Below are 23,634 nucleotides of genomic sequence, written 5' to 3'. Positions count from 1 at the left end.
GGGGAGGAGACGCCCTGACGAGCCTGCGTGCAGTGTGCTGAGACGGTTATTGACTAGTCACCAGGGGAGGAGACGCCTTCACGAGCCTGCGTGCAGTGTGCTGAGACGGTTATTGACTAGTCACCAGGGGAGGAGACGCCCTGACGAGCCTGCGTGCAGTGTGCTGAGACGGTTATTGACTAGTCACCAGGAGAGGAGGCGCCCTGACGAACCTAGGTGCAGTGTGCTGAGACAGTTATTGACTAGTCACCAGGGGAGGAGACGCCTTCACGAGCCTGCGTGCAGTGTGCTGAGACGGTTATTGACTAGTCACCAGGAGAGGAGGCGCCCTGACGAGCCTAGGTGCAGTGTGCTGAGACAGTTATTGACTAGTCACCAGGGGAGGAGACGCCTTCACGAGCCTGCGTGCAGTGTGCTGAGACGGTTATTGACTAGTCACCAGGGGAGGAGACGCCTTCACGAGCCTGCGTGCAGTGTGCTGAGACGGTTATTGACTAGTCACCAGGGGAGGAGACGCCTTCACGAGCCTGCGTGCAGTGTGCTGAGACGGTTATTGACTAGTCACCAGGAGAGGAGGCGCCCTGACGAGCCTAGGTGCAGTGTGCTGAGACAGTTATTGACTAGTCACCAGGGGAGGAGACGCCCTGACGAGCCTGCGTGCGGGGTGCTGAGACGGTTATTGACTGGTCACCAGGGGAGGAGATGCCCTGACGAGCCTGCGTGCGGTGTGCTAAGACGGTACTGACTAGTCACCAGGGGAGGAGATGCCCTGACGAGCCTGCGTGCGGTGTGCTAAGACGGTACTGACTAGTCACCAGGGGAGGAGATGCCCTGACTAGCCTGCGTGCGGTGTGCTGAGATAGTTACTGACTAGTTACCAGGGGAGGAAATGCCCTGACAAGCCTGTGCGCGGACGTGCTAAAACACTCCTAACTAGAAACCAGGTGAGAAGACATCCTGATTAGCCTGTGTGCGAGCATGCTGAGACACTCCTAACTAGTCATCAGGTGAGAATACATCATTAATTTTATTGATTAAAGTATTAGCCCTTCGACCACTTCATTTTACTGACTTTGAAAAGCCAGTGTTGAGTTATATTGAATAATCCCTTCCTTTCTATCTTTCTTCCTTTCTACCAAAGTCTAATGGCAATTTAAAAACATTCTTTTCATAAATGTGCTTCAAAAACATAAAAAGTGACAGACACAGGACTTGCCTCCTTGAACTCCGCTTTCAGCACCGCGTGGCCCAGCGTCGTCTGCCACTGCAGCTTCCGCCCACTGTGCTTCCCCAGATAAAACGTCTTAAACACTTCCTGGAGCTTGATCATCTGTCAGCAAAGGAAAACGAGTGTGATTATGCTGCACACGCTTACTCTGACACTACCATCGGCTCAGTGTGCAAGTTCCTAAGCCACTGCTGGGCCGAATGAGGCCTGCTCCGTGTACTGACAGCGGCCCACCTGCACGCGGCCCCGTGCTGCCGTCATTTCAACAACTCCTTCCAGGGGCGGTGGGGCCTGCACCCGCTCCCGAGCCCTGCAGGCTCCCTCGGTCCCCCTGCAGCCTCTGTGCCCAGGCGTGGCCAGAGCCCGTGCTCTTGTCCGGCCACGTCTGGTGGGATGACCCTTGCTGCAGCTCCTCCTGTCCCAGGGAGGCCCTGGGACTCTGGCCCGTCCCTGCCACCCCTCCATGCCTGACCACTCCTGCAGCGCCTGCATGCGCAGGCATGCCCTGGGCGGAGGGATGGGGGAGAGACGAGTGTCAACCAGCAGGGACAGACGGGGCGTGGAGGTTTTCCGGGGAAGAGCGTCTACTTGCAGCGTCACACCAGCCCCGGGAGTGTGAGAGCGCCGGGCTGAGTGTGGGGAGGGGTGCAGACCCGTCCCATCGCGTGGGGAGATGTGGGAGGGGGCGCTGAGTCTGGGACAGCTGCGACAGTCCCGGGGTGGGGGGACTCGAGACACAGGCTGGAGGCTGAGAGGGATGGAGCTGGGGCTTCCGGGGAACATGTGCATTCGGGGTGCAGGCAAGAGCAAACGGAGGAGAGGACGCAACAAGACACTGGCTAGAGGGCCAGAAGCGGGAGACTCCAGGAGACTCTGTCCTGGGAACAGGAAGGGCGAATCCAGGCAGCAGCACGTCTGCCCGGGTGCCCGGGCCCTGGGCCCAGCTGTCCTCCCTGGAGGCCCTGGGCCCACGCCGGCAGACACACCCCATCCCCCTCAGAGGGCCCATGTCAGCCACACACACGCTGTCCCTGCCCTCTCAGGGCCTGGCTCTGGTATGTCGGGTGGGAGCATCAGCCAAGGAAGCCCGAGGCTCCCACACAGGAGGTAAACCAGCGCCTTCGTGACAGGCAGCCGGCGGACAGAGACGAGGAGCGTCCACTGTGAACGCTGCTCCCAGAGATGACACCGATGGTCAGGGTTTTCAGCGAGCGTGTGATTTCAACACTCCCCGAGGTGCGTGGGGCCCTGGAGCACTAGTGTGTGAAAACCAGGCTGCTGGTTCTTGAGAGCACTCACCTCTGGAGTCAGGTGTACCTCCATGGGTGTGTATGTCGGCCAGTAGCCCATGGTCAGTATGTTCACAGTCAGGTCTATGGAGCCCGGGTCACTCTGATTCTGCATGTACTGCAAACACAAGAAACCAAGACAGATGGTCACTTTAGAAGAGCACCCGAAAGAATTAACCTCTAGACACTGAGTGACCCGTTTCCAGGCTACGCTCACCTCATGCTTTCACTTGTCTGAGTCCCTGGAACACAGTCCACTGGAGCCGCACACCCTGCTCTAAGCCACCAGCAAAGTTTTTCTTTAACTTTGTCCCAAATATGGGTCATTAAACTCATTTAAGCCAGAGTTTCAAGTGCACTTTTAGGAATTACTTTTCTTTTCTTTTTTTCCAACTGCATCACACAGCTGGCAGGACCCTAGTTCCCAGACTGAGGATTGAGTCTGGGCACTCAGCAGTGGAAGCCTGGGGTCCTAACCACTGCACCGACAGGGAATCCCCAGGGGTTATGTTTCTTTTTCATTTTGAAGTGTTTCGAATATGTGAAACATTAACAGTGTAATTTTTAAAGACAAGGATTTTACATAGTTCACATACTTAAGTACAAAATCATTTCACAGAATTTAAAGTAGCGTATTTTTTAAAAAGCTGTTACACTTGAACACAACTTGCCTGCTTGAAATGAACCATGATGTCCTTGGAGAGCTCCATGTCCTTAAACATGCCCTCCAGCTTGCTGGTGAACGCGGCCCCGCACTCTGGACAAAGCGGATGGTGGGTGAGGATCAGGGAGGCCCTGCGTGCGGGCGCTCACCCCACCCCCAGGTGCTTACCGTGCTTCAGCTTCGACAACATAGATTTTTCAGCATCGACAGAGGCACTTTTTCCAACCAGGAGTCTTTTTGCTAAATCTTTTTTGTAAAATGCTTCAAACACGTCTTTACCTATTTATAAGCAAGAACCACGTAAGACATTTGACAGCTGCCGTGAAAATGTTCACCTCAGCGGCTGACTCAGCCCAAGAGGCGAGCACACGCACGTGTGAGCCAGCTCTTCCTGCTGAATCCCCACAAACACCCTTGCTCCGTCCACAGCAGCCGCCACCCTGGTCCTGTGTCGATGGGCAGGGAAGAGACGGGCTGGCGGGGCACTGCGGATGCACGCCTGGAGCCCAGCTCACCGTGGATGAACCGGAACAGGATCATGACCTTGTCCAACATCCGCTCCAGCTCCTCGTCCGTCGCCTCCTTATTCCCTGCTCTCAGTTTTGAGTCTACGTGCTTTGCTGTAAGAGATGAAGTTATTTGAAAAATAAGCATTCACTATACAATATATATTCTAAATACAAAAAGGAAGATCTTTCATTTCTCCAAGAAAAAACTGAACATAACACTTGGAACTTTCCCAAAATGACATGTTATTATGTAACAAAAAGGCAAACACCTGATGTTCTAAGATGTGTGCTTTCAAGGCACCTGAGAACACACCCTGTGGTCCCACACTGGAGCTTCTTGGCACACGACTGCTCCAGAAACCGGAGCAGCCGGCCAGCAGGATGTGCTGAGACGCGGGCAAGGCTTCCTTACACAGAAGCACTCCTCTCAGGGCCGACCCCGCAGGGACAGAGTGGCTCTGCCTGCCCTCCTGCTTTTGAGACGCACAGGCCACCTCGACCTGCCCGGAGGAAGGGAGAATCCGAGCTCCCGAGCGTCTGAATGTGTCTTTAGAGAAACCAGAGTCTATAAAGTGGCCAAAGGCCAAATCAAACATGTGCCTTTGAGCGTCTCCTCCCGCTGGCTCTTCTTAGCTCTGCCCCTTATCGTTCTTCATCCTGAATGTCGCAAACGTGCACACTTGTACTGTGCCCTCCGCTTTCCCACCGGGCACCTCAACAGCCCTGCACCACTGCCTCACACCCTCCTGCCCGCCGCCTCTGGACAACTCCAAAAAAACCGCTTCACTGATGAGACTCCATGAATCCTGAGTATATTTTGATGCTATCATGAAATAAGTATACAAAGGGATCGTTTAGAAGAGATGCCAATCAATCCCACCACATTTTACACTGACTGGAGGATACAAGGTCGGGACTGAACAGCTATCTCCTATCACACGCTATCGAGAGGTCAACAGTTACCCTCCTAACATTCCTACACGACAAACCCAGGCCAGTTTCTGGGCAGGAGGAGCTCTGGGGCCGGGACCGTGCAGGCAAGGATAAAGCTGCTCGTCTCGTCCCGCTCCTGTGATGTCAGGCTCCGTGTTGTCACGAAACTACCACCACGCGCTCCCGATGGACACGCCACGCGCTCACACGCGGATCCGACACACAGCACACGCTGGTGCCTGCGGTTTTCGGAAAGGCTGTCCTTTTAAGGCGCGGGCCGTCCTCCTCGCGAGGCGCCTGCTCTTGGGGAAGCCTCTGCATGAGTTGTGCTTTCCTACCAATCAGCTCCGCAGGCTTATTGGGCCGCTTGTTGATGAACGTCTCGAAGGACTCTTTCATCAGGTTGACGAACTTCTCGCTCCGCTGGAAGCACACGTCTATCACGTGGTCCACGCGGTCCTTGAAGTCCAGCAGGTCCTGCACCATGTCTTTGTCCTTTTCAGGGTTGATGACGATCGTTGTCCCAAAAGTCTGCAAAACACAGAGGTCAGCAGCAGGGCTCTGATACAGCAGTTTCTCTCCTGCTATCAAACAATCACGATGCTTAACAAATTAATCACTTCCAGTATTTAATGCTGAATCACTCCAGAAGTTTCACAAATTTAGTCCACATTCTAAAAATTTAGTGGGTATGCCAACTAGCCTTTAGGGTTACAATTCTGCTTCTGGAAGAACTTTTACTTGTAACTCCCTCAAACAGAAATTAATTCTCTTAACCGTCTACACCTATTTGGACTTTCTAACTATAGTTCTTTCTCTTTCACTTCTAACTGTGGTTTAGACTCTGCTTTTCAGCCTGCATTTTTATTTAAGAATGGCTATTTAAACACGACTAGAAGTCTGTATGACAATAACAGCTGGCTATCTGACCACACAAACTGCTGGCTTCCGCAGGACACTCAAGGAGCTCCACGTCAGAGGCGCACGCGGGGGCAGACACTGGCGGGAAGGCCCAGGTGAAGCGGCACAGAGGCTTCGGGAGAGGGCCTGGCGCGGCCTGCAGGGGTGGGGGGAGTGTCACAGCTCGTCCTCAGCAGACACTCGGGCAGGTTCACGATCCAACGTCTCCCGCCCAGCCTGGATGCTGCAAAGCTGCCCTCCTATGTCAGGACCCGTGCCCGCTCTTTCAGGACCCCTGGGCGGCAGAACCCTCGACGCCCACGGCCTCTCCTGGCATAAAGCCCAGCGCTGGCCCGGCCTGAGTCACTTCTGCCTCTCAGCTCAATACAGCGGCACAAGATCTTGGGGGTGCGTGTGTGTGTACAAGCTTTCCACGCGCAGGCCCGACTGTTCCCGTCGTCTTTCTTACTGAGTTGAAGCTTCTTCCTGATGGTTACAGACCCACGTGCCTCGAGAAGAGTGAACGTGTGCCTGCGTGCTCAGCCTGGTCCCTGACGCTGACACACAGGCCCCAACCGAGCAGCAGCACAACCAGGACCCCGGCCCTGACACAGTTCACGTCTGCTCATCCAGATGGACCACAAGTTCACCTACACCTGGCCGGGTGTGCACCACCCAAGCCCAGCACCACACAGATCACTCCTGTTGCCTTTTTATAACCAAAACACGCATAAATCCTGGATTTCTAGGAAACAAAGCCGCATACACCCTACCCAGACATACCAAACTGTGTAACAGTTCCCACTGAGCCAAGCGTGAAATCATGTTTCAACAGTAGATTCACAAAGGCAACTTTTTGAAAATCACAGCTACAGCACTCCGCTAGTACTTAATGCTGACAAAAAACGGCCAAACAGCAACTTTTAAAACGTTCACACCTGGATGCTATTTATCCCCAAGACCATGTGCTCAAGGGACCCAGAAGGCGATGGGCAGGTCCAGCTAGGCCCCCCTGACCTTGAAGGAGCCAAGGCAGCTCTGTGGCCCGGGGCCCAGGTGGCCCCACAAGCCCCACCCGCCCAGGGGCACACACACCTTGATGTAATCGCTCCAGTGCTGCAGCAGCGCCTGCTGGCCACCCCGCACACGGCTGAACAGCTGGTACATCTGCGTGAGGTCCGGCACTCGGTTCTCGTCCAGCAGGTGGTCCAGCCCTGAAATCACACAGCAGTGTTAGCTCTGGCGGCAGGCGGACGGAGGCACTGAACCCGCACCGCCAGCCCAGGGCATGCGGCCAGGTCTGCTCGCTCCCCGGGACCACCGCGCAGGCAGGGGGCAGCCCTCGGGCCCGTTGGCTGTCCGCCACACGTCCACGCTCGTGGTCAGCCCAGGCCTGAGCACAGTGAGGCTGTCTGCCCGCCAGAGGCTGGGGTCTTTCAGCCCCAACAGACTCCTGTGACTTTAGCCCAAACCGTCCGTGCTCCCTGCCCACTCCTTCAACACAGCTAGTAACCAAGCCCCCCACGGGCTGAGGGCCACCCCCTTCGGTGACTCATAGTGACTGTGTTACAGCCAACGGCCCCACGGTGTCACAGCGCTGCTCCAACCCTCTTACTGAACGCAGGACAAGCGGTCAGTGCACACACGAGTGGTGGGAAATCTACCTTTCTGCAGAATTGCTGTTAAATGTTCTCCCAAGAGCTGCTTCTCCACACAGGCAATCAGTGGTTTCCTGGGGGGTGGTGCACAAGGAGCCCATCAACCAGGAGGGACGGGACAACGCCAGCGCTGACCCGGCCTCGGGCTGCTGAGTCCAGCGAGGAGGGCGGCAGCAGACGGGGCGCCCGCGCACAGAGGGGCTGCCGGCGGCCCTCGCGCTCCGGCCAGCTGAGCTCCAGTCCCTGGGGCTCCTGGACCGCTGCCCTCAGTCCCGCCCCACTGGGTCCCACAGCCCCCCCGCCACCCCAGCGGCCCCTGTTCTCACTTCCACCTGCGTCATCCCAGGATCACACATCAAAACTTGACTCCCTACAGAGTCTGGGAGTGTCACGCGCAACAGAGAACCTGACATCCTGGAGGCGGGCATGTGGGCTGTCCCCTGCACACGGGGACACAGCGCCCTTCTGGGGTCCAGGCCTCTGCTCGCTGAGCTCTGCTCTCAGAGATCAGAGCCCTACTGCACTCCCAGGACTACTAACCTTGGGCCCACTCGAGGGACTTCTCCCTGCACCACCTCGAGTGGCCCTCATGGCAGCCCCAGAGGCCGGCAGCCACCTGGGCTCCGGGCACCGAGAGGGCTCAGCTTCGAGCTGTGCTGACGCCTTGGGGAGGCGGCGGCAGCCCGGGCTCGTTTACTGGCCTCTTGAGTCTGCTTTCTCTGAAAATCACCTTTTACTCGATGACCTTTGAGTCATCTGACGCTGCAGAAGCCACCTCAGTGCTCCTCAAAACCCTAAGCCAGGAACCGCCCTCCTCTACAAGTCCTCTGCTTAGCCTGCGGTCACTTCTCGGTGAGACGGGGAGGGTGGGCTCTTCTGCAGCACTTGCACCCAGGGGCGCCTGAGCAGCAGGAGCAGCCACGGGGCCGGGCACCAGGCGCTGCAGGCTGAGGCGTCCCGCCAGACAGTCTTCTGTCTTGCTGCAGCCACCCCCGCGGTCCCCGTGGCACCTCCAGCTCCGTGTGTGGGGGCAGCGCTTCTGCTCCGGCCCTCTGTCCTCTCGAGCCGTCACACTGTCCCTCCCTTTCGCCGCCCCCGCCCCCACCAGCCACCACGACCCGCACAGTTCAGCGCTTTCCCCTCTTAGGACATCTCTCTCTTCCATCTCCCATGTTTCTGCTCGGACCTTCCTCACTTGAATAAACATTATGTGCCTGACACAGACACTCAAAAAACTTTCCCTTGAACTTCTCCCTAGATACGCATCGATTTAGACAAAAAAATTAAATGAAATGAGAAGATAATGGGACTGAGTAGCAAAATTACAGCTACATCAGTACATCAGATGTCCAACCAAAGTTTACAACCAAAACCGCCTACATTCAGTGATACCCCATTAACATTTTTATAAATGACAGAGTCATAACGTAAATTAAAAATGGTAAAGAGACACGAAGTATCTCTGCCCGAATCACTCCTCTGGACAGGAACTCAAGACAGGCAACTTGGTCAGCGTGACTTACGACTGCTGAATAATCACGAGTAATAAGCTGCTCGAGGACCAAAAATACGTCCAGGGTCAGAGAGCAGCGAGCGAGTCTGTGACACCTGTGTGTCGGGAAGTGGAGGGGACATCATCCCCAGGAGGCCACCAGATGGAGCCCGGAGCCGCACTCACTGTGTGCTGTGATCCAGGTATGTGATCACACGGTCCGCCTCCTCCTCCAAGCGCTTACTCACGTGGTCAAGATACTCTGGAACCTTCCAGAAAGAACATTGAAACACATCAGCAACAAAACACATTCTTCATGTGACCCAAGAAGTTCAAACATTGCTTTAGTAAAAGAAAAAGCAGAATTGCACGCAAGCCAAACTGGAACACCGACTGATGGGAGTGGGGAAGGGACGCGGGGCCCGGGCTAGGTCACAGCACCCCATCCACGCACGGCGCGGCCAGCGAACGCCAATCACACGCTTTCTGCAGAGGCCCAGGGTGGCTGCAGGAGATCTCAAACCCCACTCTGAGTTTCCGGGGTGACGGGCGCCCGTGCTGCCTCCTGCCTGCACAGCAGGGGCCGTGGCAGGGTCCCTGAGGCCGTGGCCCGCGGACGTGAACTGCCCCGCAGCCTGTGCTGGCCCCCGGGCTTCCTTTTGGGTTGGGCTCTAAGACCCGAGAAACTAGAGAGGTTCTGGGGTTTGATTACCGTCACCTGGTATTCCCCCATGGCTTTTAGGGTCATTTTTTTCAATGTCTCACACAGACGAAAATTGTTAACATATCGGGTTTATCTTTCATATTTAAGCATTATCTTTAGAGAATTCCCTGGCGGTCCAGTGGTTAGGACTCCACGCTTCCACTGCAGGGGGCACGGTTCAATCCTTGGTCTGGGAACTAAGATCCCGCAAACGGCTTAGCACAGGCACCCCGCCCCCCAACACACACACACACACACACACACACAATTATCTTTTATCATACTCTTTCATCTTGAGCTCCTTTATGTACATCAGAAGCTGCTTTTCTGGCTTTTTTAATGGGGGGACAACAATGGAAAAGTTTCTAAAGGGGGGGGAATTAAACCCTCAAAATACTAAGAAAGAACCTCATTACTGGGAATTGAAACTAGATTGTAGCTTTCAGAAGATTTTCAGTGGAATGTTCGCCTGTGTGAAAAGACAGATGCTTAGAAATCACACCTGGATACACATCTGTGAAAACGAAGTAAGGCGCTTCACAAACGTCTCGGCGACTCACCTCTCTTTCTTGCATTAACCTTTGGCCTTCTGCAGCATATAAACAATTCGTTTCTTCCAAAAATTTCAGTTCAAATGAGTCTTTATATACCTAAAAAATGAGCAGAGTTACTGGCCAATTATAGCAAAGCCTCTCATCCTGAAGGCTGACCCCACGGCGAGGGCGGCTGGCTGCACTGCCACGCCCCTGCTTGGGGGTGGCTCCCTTCTCGCCCTGGGTGGAGAGGGAAAACACTCCTGCATTTTCAGCTAACGCGTGAACGGTGTGGTCTCCACCGAGGTCTGACCCCGTCTGTGGCGGGGGGTTGGCGGCTGGGCCCACCTGGAGGTCGGACAGCATGCCCAGCAGGCTCCGCAGCAGGCTGCGGTCCACCGCCTCGCCGCTCCGCTCCCGCTCGATCAGCAGCAGGATGCCATCAATGGTTTTCGTCTGGACCATTTTATCACTGATGATGTGGTTTCTAAACAGCTCTAACCCCATATCCCTGCACAAACAGAAAAAACGTGTTAGGTTCACTCTTTACAAATTTGGGGTGAAGCTCCAGACACACTTACTTGCTAACTCGTTGGGGAAATGTCAACTTTTTTGTTTTTAATTTTCCTCTTTGACAGTCTGGCACACCTTGTGCTTCTTCCCTCATCCAGGCGGCCTGTTTCCTGCGTGAATCAGTGGGTCCCCCACCCTGCCCGGGGCCTGGGGTCTCCTGTCCTCGGTGTCCCCCCAGCCCGTGCTCCAGCTGCTGCATCTGTCTGTGCTGCAGGACCACAGAACGAGGATGCAAAGCAGAGCCCACCGCCCGTCCTCAGCCCGTTGCCCAAGGATCCAGGAGGAAGTTTGGCCATGGCCGCAGGCACCCTCTTCTGAAAGCTGATATGTCAGCTCGGGCTCCAGCAGCTCCCACTCAGCCAGCAGGACACGCCCTCACCCCCTCTGCCGCCCACAAGCCATGTGACCCGGGCACAGCACCCGAATCAGGAGTGACTGTCCGTGTGGATGGAGGCCAGGAGGGCTGCGGGTGAGCCGGGGCAGGCTCCCGCACAGGCCGAGCTGCTCGGGAGGCACAGGGGCGCAGGGTCCGCTCACACGGCCCCCAAGGCCCCGCGTGGGGAGCAGGGGGAAGCCAGGCTCCCACGCTCAGCACCCCCAGAGGAGAGTGAGTGGCGGAGACTGAGCCTGCCGGGCCCCGTCCCGGGACTCCATCGCCCGCAGGAGACCACGTGGGACTGCCAGCTGCCAGCTCGGTGGCCACCCCTCAGAGATGGATGCCCCGGGCTGAGGTCCACCAAGGGGCCCGGCGGGCACGGAGGACAGACAGACGGTTGGGCATGCGTGGCAGCCGCAGCGCAGACACTCACCAGATGGAGGGCAGCGTGGAGTTCTGCAGCACGTACGTGCGGTCCAAGAACAGGAAGATACTCCGGATCATGATCTGGGGGCAGAGGGCCAAGTCAGTCCACCCCAGGCCTCTGAGCGGTCATGCTGCTGTCTCAGATCTAACATGGCTGCCTCACCAAGACCCTCAGGATTGACATCCCTGAATCTAATTGTTCCCCTTGGTGCTGGCTTTTCCTCTTTCATCCAGAAAACCTGACGAGCGATTTCACAGCACTCAGCCTCCGAGACACATGTGAGCTCAGTCCCTTCCTCACTGATGTGCTCAATGCCCTTAGCCTGGGCTCCAGCATTCCTTCCTGGCATGTGGGCACATGGGCACGCAGCCCTCAATTGGCTCTGCAGGCTCAGGGGGTGTGGGGGCCCAGGACTCTCCTCTCAGGGAGCTCCCCAGACTCTGTCCAGGAGCTTTGCTCACACAAGTAAACAGAACCTTCCTGACAGACATTCGCCTGTTTCTATCACTCACGCGGTGCCTGGCCTGGAAGAGACTCTCTTGCTGTCACCACTTACCTCCGTTAGGAAACAAAAGCATCCGACCCACTCGGGAGAGCTACTGACACTGCCTTTGCTCCCCCTCTCCTAACTCAGCCAGGCCACCCTGAAAACTCACACACATGAAGCCAAACTAGAATCAGCACAGCCCCTAAGTCTAAGCCTGCTGTCCATAGGCACTGGGAAGCTCTGGGACTCGGGCTTGATTCTCAGGCACAAACTGAGATCAAGGAAAACTTCAGAGGCTCACCAGGAGTCCCAGGCCCGGGGCTACCTGTGTGTGTGGTCTGAAGGCCCTGAATAGGACAGACCCCAAGCCCCGCTCACGACCCGCCTGCCCTGCCCGTGCACCGAGGCTGGCACAGGGAGGAGGCGCCCAGGCCGCCAGCACCGCAGAGGCCGTCGGCAAGCTCACCATCTGTCTGCAGTGATCCTGCCAGCACGTGTTCATCTTCTTGAGAAACAACACACTGTCTAGCGAGTCTGTGCAGGGCTGCTAAGGAAAGCTTCCGAAACACAGGCTCATTTACTGCAGTTTTTACCTCTTAATTTCAGCTCTCTTCACCACAGACTACCACATCTATTTAGTACTCAGATTACTGAAAGACCAGAAGCTCAGAAGCCACCAGTGTGGTTTCTGAGTCCCCACACGCCCCTGCGAAGCGTGATGCACCTGCCTCATCCCTTCGCGCCTGCCCTGTACCCTTCCCTCCCCTGCCCGCGTCCGGACCCAGAGGGAGGAAGTGGGCCTGCTGCCAACAGCAAAGGCCCAGGATGGTTTCAGGCAGCGAGGCCCTGAGCTGAAAACCACTGAGCCCCCAGCTGCACACTGTGAGTAGACAGGCAAGGGTTGCTTCATGTGGCCAAGTTTGTGGCAACCGGTTATAAGCCACAGAAAACCAACAAGAGTTTTAAGAACAAGAATAAAGAATAGCAGAACTCAAACTTTAAGATATTTTTCAGAATGTTTCCTAAATACTTCAAACCAGTCTTAAGAAACGGACACTTTCACTTTATCAGCAAAGAAGTTTAAAGGTAAAAAAATTCCACTTCAAAAAAATCTGTTTTGTTGGGTTGTATGATATAAGTGCAAGGTTTTGTTTCCATAAATAAAAGAGAATTTTAAAAGTTTTTGTTTTAATATTAAGGATATTCGTTTATTCTTTATTCTATTAACGTTCACTTTCAAAATATTTAGGTAATGAACAGGAATCGCCTAAATAAAAAAAGGATATTCTCTGAACTGAAGGATCTGTGCTTGGACGTGGCCTTCGCAGGCCTGGCGCAGCTGCTGGTAGAGCGTGGGGGACACTTTGTGGGAACAAAGGTTTTCAACAGCCTGAAGACAAAAGGAATAACCAGTTATTCGCTACGAATGACAAACTTGTTCTTTAAAAAAGTGTATTTGTGCAAACAGCTATAATCGCAACAGAAAGGCGCCCCTCCACCACGCACACAGGCTACACCCTCACAGTGACTCAGGGCCACCACTGCTGGAACACCGGAGACCAGCGGAGTGGCCCACAACAGCAGGGACCCAGAGCATGGACGCGACGGCGCCCCGACGCCTGCCCGAGGATGGGGCCCCGAGGGGGCGCGCCCCAGGCCAGGCTTCTCCAGACTCCCCCAGGCTCCCTGCTGAGCAGCCTCTGATCCTGGCTGCACTCCACTCGAGGACCAAAATGGGCCTGAGCCCATGGGCCCTTGTCTGCGGTGGGGCTGCAGGGAGGAGTGAGCCGACCCCGAGGATCACAATGTGAAACCGGCCAGAAACACCTGCTCCAGACTCTGAGACCACCCACGGCAGGGGAGGGGGCAGGAGACCCAGGGCCCTTCAGGCTCCCGAGTGGGTGACGGTCCAAAAGCAGCTCAGGAACCAAGGCCCGCGTGTGACCCTCAAACTTGGCTTAAATTAATGAGGAAACAAGTGTTTGTGGCGGAAACAATTTTCACAGAATATTATCGCTCCACTTCAAAGAAATAATACTTGTATATTCTTACCAGTTCTAATAAAATTTTCTTTCAAATCTCATGTACAAAATCAGCATCTGATCCAATCCAAATATGAAATACTATAAAGAGAAATGCAGTGTTTCTCCTGCCTATTTCTGAACAGTTTAAAAAAGTATGTGGGATATACAGAACGGACACATTTTAGAATCTTTACTCAAACATAACGGCAACTTACGTTTTTATAGTGATAAAGAAAATAATTATGTAAAGAAATACATAATATACAAAACACATGCATACTTATAAGGTTCAAAAGAGAACATGGAATAAGAAAACAAGAATACCTTTCCCTTACATTCTCTGTGTTAATGAGAACAACGGGTTCCCATCCATGTTTTCTTTCTATATCCTTCACTTCCTTTCTCAAACTTAATGGTTTTATAATTCACTCCAAGATCTACTGATCTTTTCCCTCTTAAAAAAAAAAGGGGGTATAATGTCCTAACAAAGACTTTTGTTCCAGTAAGTTAGTCATTCAGTTCAGCCGCTCAGTCGTGTCCGACTCTTTGCGACCCCATGAATCGCAGCACGCCAGGCCTCCCTGTCCATCACCAACTCCCGGAGTTCACTCAGACTCACGTCCACCGAGTCAGTGATGCCATCCAGCCATCTCATCCTCTGGCGTCCCCTTCTCCTCTTGCCCCCAATCCCTCCCAGCATCAGAGTCTTTTCCAATGAGTCAACTCTTCGCATGAGGTGGCCAAAGTACTGGAATTTCAGCTTTAGCATCATTCCTTCCAAAGAAATCCCAGGGCTGATCTCCTTCAGAATGGACTGGTTGGATCTCCTTGCAGTCCAAGGGACTCTCAGGAGTCTTCTCCAACACCACAGTTCAAAAGCATCAATTCTTCAGTGCTCAGCTTTCTTCACAGTCCAACTCTCACATCCATACATGACCACAGGAAAAACCATAGTCTTGACTAGACGAACCTTTGTTGGCAAAGTAATGTCTCTGCTTTTGAATACGCTATCTAGGTTGGTCATAACTTTCCTTCCAAGGAGTAAGCATCTTTTAATTTCATGGCTGCAGTCACCATCTGCAGTGATTTTGGAGCCCCCCAAAATAAAGTCTGACACTGTTTCCACTGTTTCCCCATCTATTTCCCATGAAGTGATGGGACGGATGCCATGATCTTCGTTTTCTGAATGTTGAGCTTTAAGCCAACTTTTTCACTCTCCACTTTCACTTTCATCAAGAGGCTTTTGAGTTCCTCTTCACTTTCTGCCATAAGGGTGGTGTCATCTGTGTATCTGAGGTTATCGATGTTTCTCCTGGCAATCTTGATTCCAGTTTGTGTTTCTTCCAGTCCAGCGTTTCTCATGATGTACTCTGCATAGAAGTTAAATAAGCAGGGTGACAATATACAGCCTTGGCGTACTCCTTTTCCTATTTGGAACCAGTCTGTTGTTCCATGTCCAGTTCTAACTGTTGCTTCCTGACCTGCATATAGATTTCTCAAGAGGCAGGTCAGGTGGTCTGGTATTCCCATCTCTTTCAGAATTTTCCACAGTTTATTGTGATCCACACAGTCAAAGGCTTTGGCATAGTCAATAAAGCAGAAATAGATGTTTTTCTGGAACTCTCTTGCTTTTTCCATGATCCAGCGGATGTTGGCAATTTGATCTCTGGTTCCTCTGCCTTTTCTAAAACCAGCTTAAACATCAGGAAGTTCACGGTTCACATATTGCTGAAGCCTGGGTTTACAAATATAATTATTACAAATTAAGTTTTTACTATAATACATGAAGAAAACATATATCCTTTGGTAAAAATCAAGATACACTCAGTGGTGTGTGTCCTTCAAAGAAGAACATCTTATCAGAAGCATTTTCTGAATGCTCCAGTTCCTGAGGCAAGTGTCAGTGTCTTCAAAACCACCTTTTCCAGGCTAGGAGCTTTGTGGTGAATTCTGTAACCAGCTCCCCCTCGTATGTGCCCTGTTTGGCATGTGCTCACTATTTGCATAAAGTCCACTGAGACTGTTTTTAACTTGGAATCTGGAGCCAAGCCCCGAGGCACCAGGCGGGCCAGGGTGCCGTCATCCAGCCTCTGCTGAGTCACTGCTGGCGTCTTCGTGTTACAGGAGCCCTGTCACCTGCTCTGCCCCCGCAGGGGGGGCCGGCGGGGCAGGGACACTGCAGGCCCTTCTCCTCAGAACTAGTTCAGGAGGTTTAGTCACACTCGGAGATCTAGAAATCCCTCTCTGGGTGCACGAAGCCCCCCCGTGGGACCATGTGGGCAGCACAGGGGTCTAGGGGACGCAGCGCCCAGAGAGGGAGAGCAGGACCTGGGTCCCACGGGCAGCAGACTGAAGGGGTTTTCCTCGGTCAGCTGGGTGGCCCGTCAATCTCCCAGCCCTGCCTCCCTCCCCACAGCACCACACCCGCTCTGCACAGGCTTATCTGTGTCAGGACAGACGAGTGTCCCAGCAAAACACTGCCCTTGAGAGAGCGCCTCCCACGTCCAGGAGCAAACCAGCGGGAAGGGGGAAAAGTGAAAAACAAACACCGCCCTCCAGGCCCGGGGGAGACTGCGCCCCCGACCCTTGCACGGAAGGAGCAGCCGGGGAGACTGCGCCCCCGGCCCTTCCACAGGACGGAGCGGCCAGGGGGAGACCGCGCCCCCCGGCCCTTCCACGGACAGAGCGGCCAGGCCTTGCCCTTGGCCTCGGCGGCGAGCTGCCTCCTCCAGCCGCCCCGCCCTGGTCACCGGAGTGGGTGCCAGGCGTGTCTGAACTCTACAAGCCCACCGCACGGGATGCTGTCTCCCCAGGTTCCTGCCCACAAGAAACCAGTGAAGAGCAGCGCAAAAATGGGCCTGAGTATGGAGCGAAGGATAGGGAGGCCCAGGAAACTCCAAGGGGACAGGACGCCCACCCTCCCAGCCCCAGTCCCAAGCCGGGATGTGATTCCCTCATACAGAAGACTGACTTCCAGGAGTGACCAAGTTGCTGAATTACAGAATCCTTGCTGTTAAGCCTAAGCTATGTGAACTTGAATACTGCGTTTCTGAGTAACTCGTGCACTAAACTCACTCTCCATTACTTCACGCTCTCCAACAGGCCATCAAATAAAGTGTCCACCCATCTCCCACTTTCCCGGCTCCCTTGCTCTCTCGAATCCACCTTGTGGATACACCAGCACCCAAGTCCACCCCACTCTCCTTCCCCAAGCTCAGCAGGTACAGGGGTCATGGAGACTTTACCCCAGGACTCTGCACCAGCAGCGTGGCTTTTCTCAAGTGCAAGTTCCCTGTGACAGGTTTGAGTCTGAGCATCAAAACCAGCCTGAAATCCAAACAGATCAGACTTAAGGTTGCAGAGGGGGAGGGGGGATGAGAGGGATGCCTGGGAGCTGGCGGTCGGCAGATGCAAACTCTTACACTTAGGATGGATGAGCAACAAGGGCCGCGGTGGAGGGAGCCAGAGCCAACCTCCTGGGCCAGACCACAAGTGAAAAAACATTAAGAATATAAATGTTAAACACAGGTACACCTGTGGCGGATTCATTTCGATATTTGGCAAAACTAATACAATATTGGAAAGTTAAAAAAAAAAAAAAGAATATACGTGTTATACATGTGTGTATATATAAGAACATATACATAAAACATAAGAACGTGTATGTAAAACTGACTCACTGCGCTGTACTGCAGAGACTGGCACAGCACTGTAAGTCAACAATACTTCAATTTTTTAAAAAATCAAAAGCAAAACAAAAATCTAGTCTGAAATCAACACATAGCCTTCCCCTGAAACTCTTCTTGAAAATGTTCAGGTTCCCGCGGTTTCACTGAGCTGACAGGTAGGTCTAAGACACAGACACCCAGATACACTTTCTCCAGTGAGCTGGGGTTTCACACCGAAGTTCAGAGAAGATCTATGTATTCAAACTCTCCTCCTCCTCCTCACGTCACAGGAGGAACTGAGTGGGGTGTGGATCTACTGGCTCATCATCATGGTCAGAACATCCCTTCCCAGCAAACAAGAGCCAAGCGAGGAGCAGCAGGCGGGCTGAAGCTGCCCTCGGCCTCCGCAGAGGCCTCTGAGGGCCTGGCTGCCTGCGAGGGGGTGGCCAGAGCTGCTCTGGGGAAACTGGTCAACATCAAAACAAGAGGTGCTCCCTCCAACATCCCGAAAACCTCCTCAAGCAGAATCAACCTTGCAAGCTCTGGTGAGGACTGTTATCAAACAAAAGAGTTCTGGCAAAGTGCGTCCCACCCCAGCACAGAAGCTGGAGCTCTATGCTGAGGCCCCAAGGCGAACACCGTCCACGCCGCCGGAGGCCAGGGTAACCTCCCCGCCACGCCACCGACTCTCCCCCCAACCTACACCACAGGACCTGAGCGGCTCACTCTGTAGACACACACCACTCCCAAGTTCTGAGCGGCCAGGTGCCCACCCGCGCACCTGCCTCCAAAGGGCAGCCACTGATCCCTCAGGCCCTCCAGAGACGCCCCCAGGAGGAGTGGTGCCACTGCGGGGGGAGCACCCCAAGCCTCAAGGTCCCAAGACACACCACCAGGACACCTGGAAACACCATCTGTGATGGTATCCAAGGTAACCACGATGAAACACATCCTGGGTAAAAGTCCAGCCAAGAAAATGCTGGGCAATTGATACCAGACAGTCAAATCTCCACGAAAAGAGCAATAATGAGCCCTAGGTAGAAGATGTAATATTTTACTAAATTAAAAGCCCCTGAGTTTGGGCACGTGGTGGGACACTTGTTTCTGGCCCAGACAAAGCAAAAGAACAAGCCTCACCCTGCTACTGAAATAATACACAAAACTGCAGTTTTCAAAGCACTGCACACTGGGTTCTGAGAGGCAGTGACCTCGGCAGACAGAAGACAGACAAGCACTGACCACTCGGGCGTCCAGTGTCCAGGCTGCAGAGCGGGCGCCCTGAGCTGAGGACTCAGGAAGGTTCTGCGTTGGCAGCGGGGTGGTTAGTCCCGGACAAAACCATGCTCTAGTCCTGCCTGGCACACCTACAGGCAACAGTCTAAAAGGTCAAACTGACTCCAGATAAATTAACCAAGTCGGGAACAAAACTCAAGAATGTTCACAGAAATACTAAGCATCCAGCACACAAGTCAGAACCCACAGTGTCTGCATCCAATCAGAGCTGCCGCACAGGCCAAAGGGAGGAACACAACTCACTGGAGAGAAAAAGCAACTATGCCAAGCAGCCGGAATGAAGGCTTGGCAGATGAGGATGCAGAGGAGATGGAACCACGTCCACACGCCAAAAGAGTTGAGTAGAGACAGAGAAGATACAAACCAGATTCAAACTGAACACCTAGAGAGGAGAACAACGCAAGGGAAAATCACACTGGATGGCACTAACGGCAGACTAGACGCCGCAGCAGAAGAGTGAACTCAAACAGGTGAGTAAACTGAACAGTTTCATATCCACTAAGGAAACCTGTAATTGAAAATCCTTCCACCAAGGAAGCCAAGATGGCTTCCCTGGGGAATTCTCTCAAACATTTAAGAAGAAATAATATCAACTCTATACAAAGTCTTCCAGAAAATGAAAAGGAGGGAATATTTCCGATTCATTTTTTGAGGCAAACATTACTCTGACACCAAAATCAGACACAGACATTACATGAAAATAATACATCAATATCCTCTGTTATCACAGATACAAAAATTAACAAACGGTTGGCAGGCTGAATCTAACAATACATAAAAAAAGATAATACTCATGACCAAGCAGGATTTATTCCAGAATGAAAGACCAGTCTAAGATTTGAAAAATCAATCAATGTAATTAGCAAACTAAAATACAAAAATCAGACGACCACCTCGACAGTCACAGAAGAATTTATCAAAATCCAACATGTATTTCTGATAAAAGTGCTCAGCAAAATAGGAACAGAGAGGAACTTCCTCAACTTGATAATGCGTATTCTGGAAAAACCCACAGCTAGCATCGCATGATGTTAAATGATGAAAGACTAACAGCTTTTTTTCCCAAGACCGAGAACAAAACAAGTGTACCTGCTCTTCACATTCCTATTAACTATCAGAGGCTCTACTCAGTGTAATCAGGCAAGAAAAGGAAATAAAATGAATGTAGATCAGAAAGGGAGAAGGGAAGTTATTTCTATTCATAGGTGATGTGACTGTCAGTATAGAAAATCCAACGTTACCTACAAAAAAAACTACCAGAAAAAAGTGCAATCAGCAAGACACAGCACAAAAGATCAATGCACAAAATCATCTGTATTTATACACACTATTGAGAAATTAAAATTTATACCACCTTTTATGACACTATAAAAGCATGAGCCGCTTTCAGGGGTAAATGTCACAGGACCTGTGCAATGGGACTAGGACACACTGCTGAGACCCAACTAAGCGAGAGCTGCCCTTGTGAGCAGCTGGGGTCAGTGTTGTCGAGATACAACTCTCCCCACGCTCACCTAGAACTCCACAGAATCCCACCCCAAATCCTAGAACGCTTTCTGAGAAACTGGCAAACAGATTCTAAAATTCATACAGAAATACAATGGACCTAGAAGAGCCAAAACAAATTTATCTAAAAAAGGATAAAGCTGGAGGGCCAGTGCTCCAGACTTTGAGGCTTCAGGCTCTCATCCGGACAGCCATTTCTGACGAAGGGACAGAGCAGCTCGCTGGGGGAAGCCCAGACGCCACGCCACGCGGCGCTGGACCAAGCGGACATCCACAGGGAGGACAATGAGCTTGGATGTGCAGCCCACAAGAGATACAACTACTCACCTGCAAACAGACAATACACTAAGTGTGGAACTGAAAACCCTAACATGTCCACAAAGAAATAAGAGAGAATCCACACCACCTTAGACTAGGCAAAGACTCTCAGACACTACAAGCACAATCCATAAAAGACCAAACTGATACAAAGACTTCATCAGAATTTAAAACTTCTGCTCTCTGAAAGCCATAGCTAAGAGACTCAAAAGGCAAGTTGTAAACTGGGAGAACATAAGTGCGAGGCAAATATCTGAAATAAGATATGTACCCAGAATACATAATAACCCCAAACACTCGATGGTAAGAAAATAAACAAGACCATAAAAAATGAGCAGAAGATGTGAACACACACTTCAGTAAAGCAGGTATAAGGAATGGCAATGGGCACAAGAAAAGATACTTAATATCATTAGGGAATTGCAAATTAAAACCAAGGTGAAATTCTGCTACATACCAAACTAGAACAGCAAGAATTAAAGACTGACAATACCAGACATTGGCATAGACATGGAGCATCTTAAACTCTCACATGCCACTGGCAGAAACAAAAAATCATGACACCACTTTGAAAAAGCTATGAAATGTCTTATGAAACCCAGACATTCATTAACTCACGATAACCAACCGTGGTACCCAGAGTATTCAGCGACAAAGAAACCAGTTACTGTCAAAGGCCCACACCAAATGCAGAAGCACTACCCTAAGTGAAAGGAGCCAGGTACAAGAGACTGCAAGAGGCACAGTTCCATTCAGATGAGGTTCTAGAAATGGCAGAAGGTACCAACAGCAAGTCAGTGATTGCCAAGGGCTGGGAGTGAGGAGGGGTGGCTGGCCACACAGGGGCCTCCGGGCACTGTCTGTGGTGACAGAATGTTCTACAAGTGGACACATCTGTTAAAACTTACTCAAGGACACATTCCTTATCTTAACAAAGTGGTTAAAACACAACAGACTTAAACTTAAGACAAAGAAGGCACATATGTTCATCAAATTCAACAGCAGTCTTCTTTGGGTGGTAGAAATATCGGGGATTTTCATTTTCTTCAATGCACTTTTTGCAGTTTTCATAATTTTTATAACATAATTGCTTATGTAAACATGAAAAGGTTTTATTATTTATTTTTTACAATTATCGAACGTTAAGCTTTTTCCTCCATATTGGGGTACAGCCAGTTAATGACGCTGTTGGAGTTTCAGGTTAACAGCAAAGGGACTTAGCCACACATACAGATGTATCCACTCTCCCCCAAACCCTCCTAGAAAAAAAATTTAAACTCAAGTCTCTTAATAGAAAAGCTATATATTAATAGAAATGCTATTCTATTACCTAAAACGTAGGTAAGAGTTTCATATATAACATAATGGATAATAATTTGCTGCATATTTGGAAAATGTTAAAAGTCCTATGGCTCTTAGAAACACATTTCTCTCCTATAAATGGGTTAAATTTACCTTTCAACAGCTTAAGCCTGAAAATGAAATAAAATCCCACAACCACCAAAACCAGAAAACATTCCTTGACTCGGGACAGGATGCCGCAGAACTCCTACTGTTCCTGTTGGAGGCAGATACTCGGATTCTATTACCTCCTTCTCTATTGTCTCTGAAACAACACTGGGGACCACAAACCCATGGCTGCGTCACGTTTCACCGGAGCTGGACTGTTACGCTATCTAGACCACTATAAAAAAGTCAGGTGAGTGGAAACAGGATGCCCGCACTCGAAGGGAAGGGAAGGTTTCCGTCTCAGTGAGCCTTCGGTAAAGCTCTGCTCTTAGCCGCCTGTGGACCTACCTGGTAGAGCTCCTCCAGGTTGTAGCGGATGGAGGTGCTGCTCTGTATGGCTCTCACCGCTTCGTGAAGCTTCTGCCAGGTGTCCTGAGTGTAGTTATCAGGCAATTTAGGTCTGTCTGTAAGTGCAGACAGAGTCAGTAGGTAACGGCACCCATGCCAACAATCACACGTCTTCAAAAAACCGTTCTACAAAAAAAGTACTTCAAAGGCAGCTTCAAAAGTACAGCTAAGGAACGCAGGACATTGTTTTCCCAGTACAAGGTACCGTGTTTATAAATCTCTCGGGTTACAGACTCTGCAACCATCCCACCTTCGTTTTGCTAAGTAAACACATCGAATACTGATGACCAGTGTAAGCGGATGTAGAAAACATAAAAATCTTCTTGTTCTTTTACTTAACGAGTGGACTTCCCAAACGGAAGGACGCGGAATAGTTACACTCTACTCAACACTGGAAGTTGCCCGAAACTGCCCCCAGTTGGGAGGACGCTAAGGCGGGAGCTCCTGACCGGCCAGAGGCTTGGGGGCCGCGCCGCCGCAGGGCCGGGGCGAGCGGAGGGGGTGACCACGCCGCCCCGCCGAGAGCTCCGGTCCCGCCGCGCCCGGCCCGGCCCGGCCGGCCCGGCCCGGCCCGCCCCGACCGGGCGACCGCGGAGCGCGGGGCGGCGGCCGAGGGCGCCCCCGGCTCGCCCGCCGGCCCCGCACCCACCTCGGAAATTCTTGATCACGAGCTTCTTGGAGCCGCCGGCGCCGCCGGGCTTGGCGGTGACGGCGGCCGCGGCGAGGGACGCAGGCTTGGTGAGGCCGTTGGTGTGTCCGACGAGCGCCGAGAAGCTGCCCTTCCGGGGGGTCTCGTCAGCCATGGCCGCGGCCTCCGCCCGTCCGCCGCCCGCCCGGCCCGGCCTCCGCCCCGGCCTCCCTCGGCCCGGCCCGGCCCAACCGCCGCCCGGCTCGCCCGCTCTACCCGCCCGGCCCGACCCCGCGCCTCAGGCCCCGGAGCGCGCCGGACCCCGACCCGAACCGACCCGGCCCGACCCGGCCGCAAGCGCGCTGGCGCCGCAGTCCGCGTCCGCCGCGGTCCGTGAGGAACCCGCAGCAGCCGAGGGAGCGGCGGGGCCGGGCACCCGCACGCCAATGAGGCGGTCGCGCGAGGGGGGAAGGGAGTCGCAGCGCAGCCCCCGGCCGTTCTCAGCCCGGGCGCGCCGCCATGCCGGCCCGGGGCTCGCGTTCCGGCGCACACACCGCCTCCGGAACCA

General features: G+C 52.8%; 1 protein-coding gene across 1 annotated transcript in view; it reads right to left on the bottom strand.

The window, feature by feature from the left end:
• Nucleotides 1-23,612, bottom strand: part of CUL4A (cullin 4A) — a 28,509-nt gene extending 4,897 nt beyond the window's left edge. Inside the window, exons 1-16 of the mRNA XM_025000183.2 lie at nt 23,088-23,612; nt 22,379-22,494; nt 13,059-13,162; nt 12,239-12,308; nt 11,292-11,365; nt 10,258-10,420; nt 9,937-10,026; nt 8,860-8,942; nt 7,188-7,255; nt 6,619-6,737; nt 4,962-5,154; nt 3,697-3,801; nt 3,350-3,460; nt 3,189-3,274; nt 2,528-2,635; nt 1,217-1,330 (exon numbers count right to left, since the gene is read on the bottom strand). Of these exons, the coding sequence (XP_024855951.1) occupies nt 1,217-1,330; nt 2,528-2,635; nt 3,189-3,274; nt 3,350-3,460; nt 3,697-3,801; nt 4,962-5,154; nt 6,619-6,737; nt 7,188-7,255; nt 8,860-8,942; nt 9,937-10,026; nt 10,258-10,420; nt 11,292-11,365; nt 12,239-12,308; nt 13,059-13,162; nt 22,379-22,494; nt 23,088-23,241 (1,758 nt within the window). The 5' untranslated portion in view covers nt 23,242-23,612. The remainder of the gene's footprint in view (nt 1-1,216; nt 1,331-2,527; nt 2,636-3,188; nt 3,275-3,349; nt 3,461-3,696; nt 3,802-4,961; nt 5,155-6,618; nt 6,738-7,187; nt 7,256-8,859; nt 8,943-9,936; nt 10,027-10,257; nt 10,421-11,291; nt 11,366-12,238; nt 12,309-13,058; nt 13,163-22,378; nt 22,495-23,087) is intronic.
• Between the last annotated feature and the right edge of the window lie 22 nt (nt 23,613-23,634).

Source organism: Bos taurus, chromosome 12, assembly GCF_002263795.3.
Source record: "Bos taurus isolate L1 Dominette 01449 registration number 42190680 breed Hereford chromosome 12, ARS-UCD2.0, whole genome shotgun sequence".
Taxonomy (NCBI): Eukaryota; Metazoa; Chordata; class Mammalia; order Artiodactyla; family Bovidae; genus Bos; species Bos taurus.
Note: the sequence above shows the minus strand (reverse complement) of the source record. Positions and strands in the feature narration are given on the sequence as shown.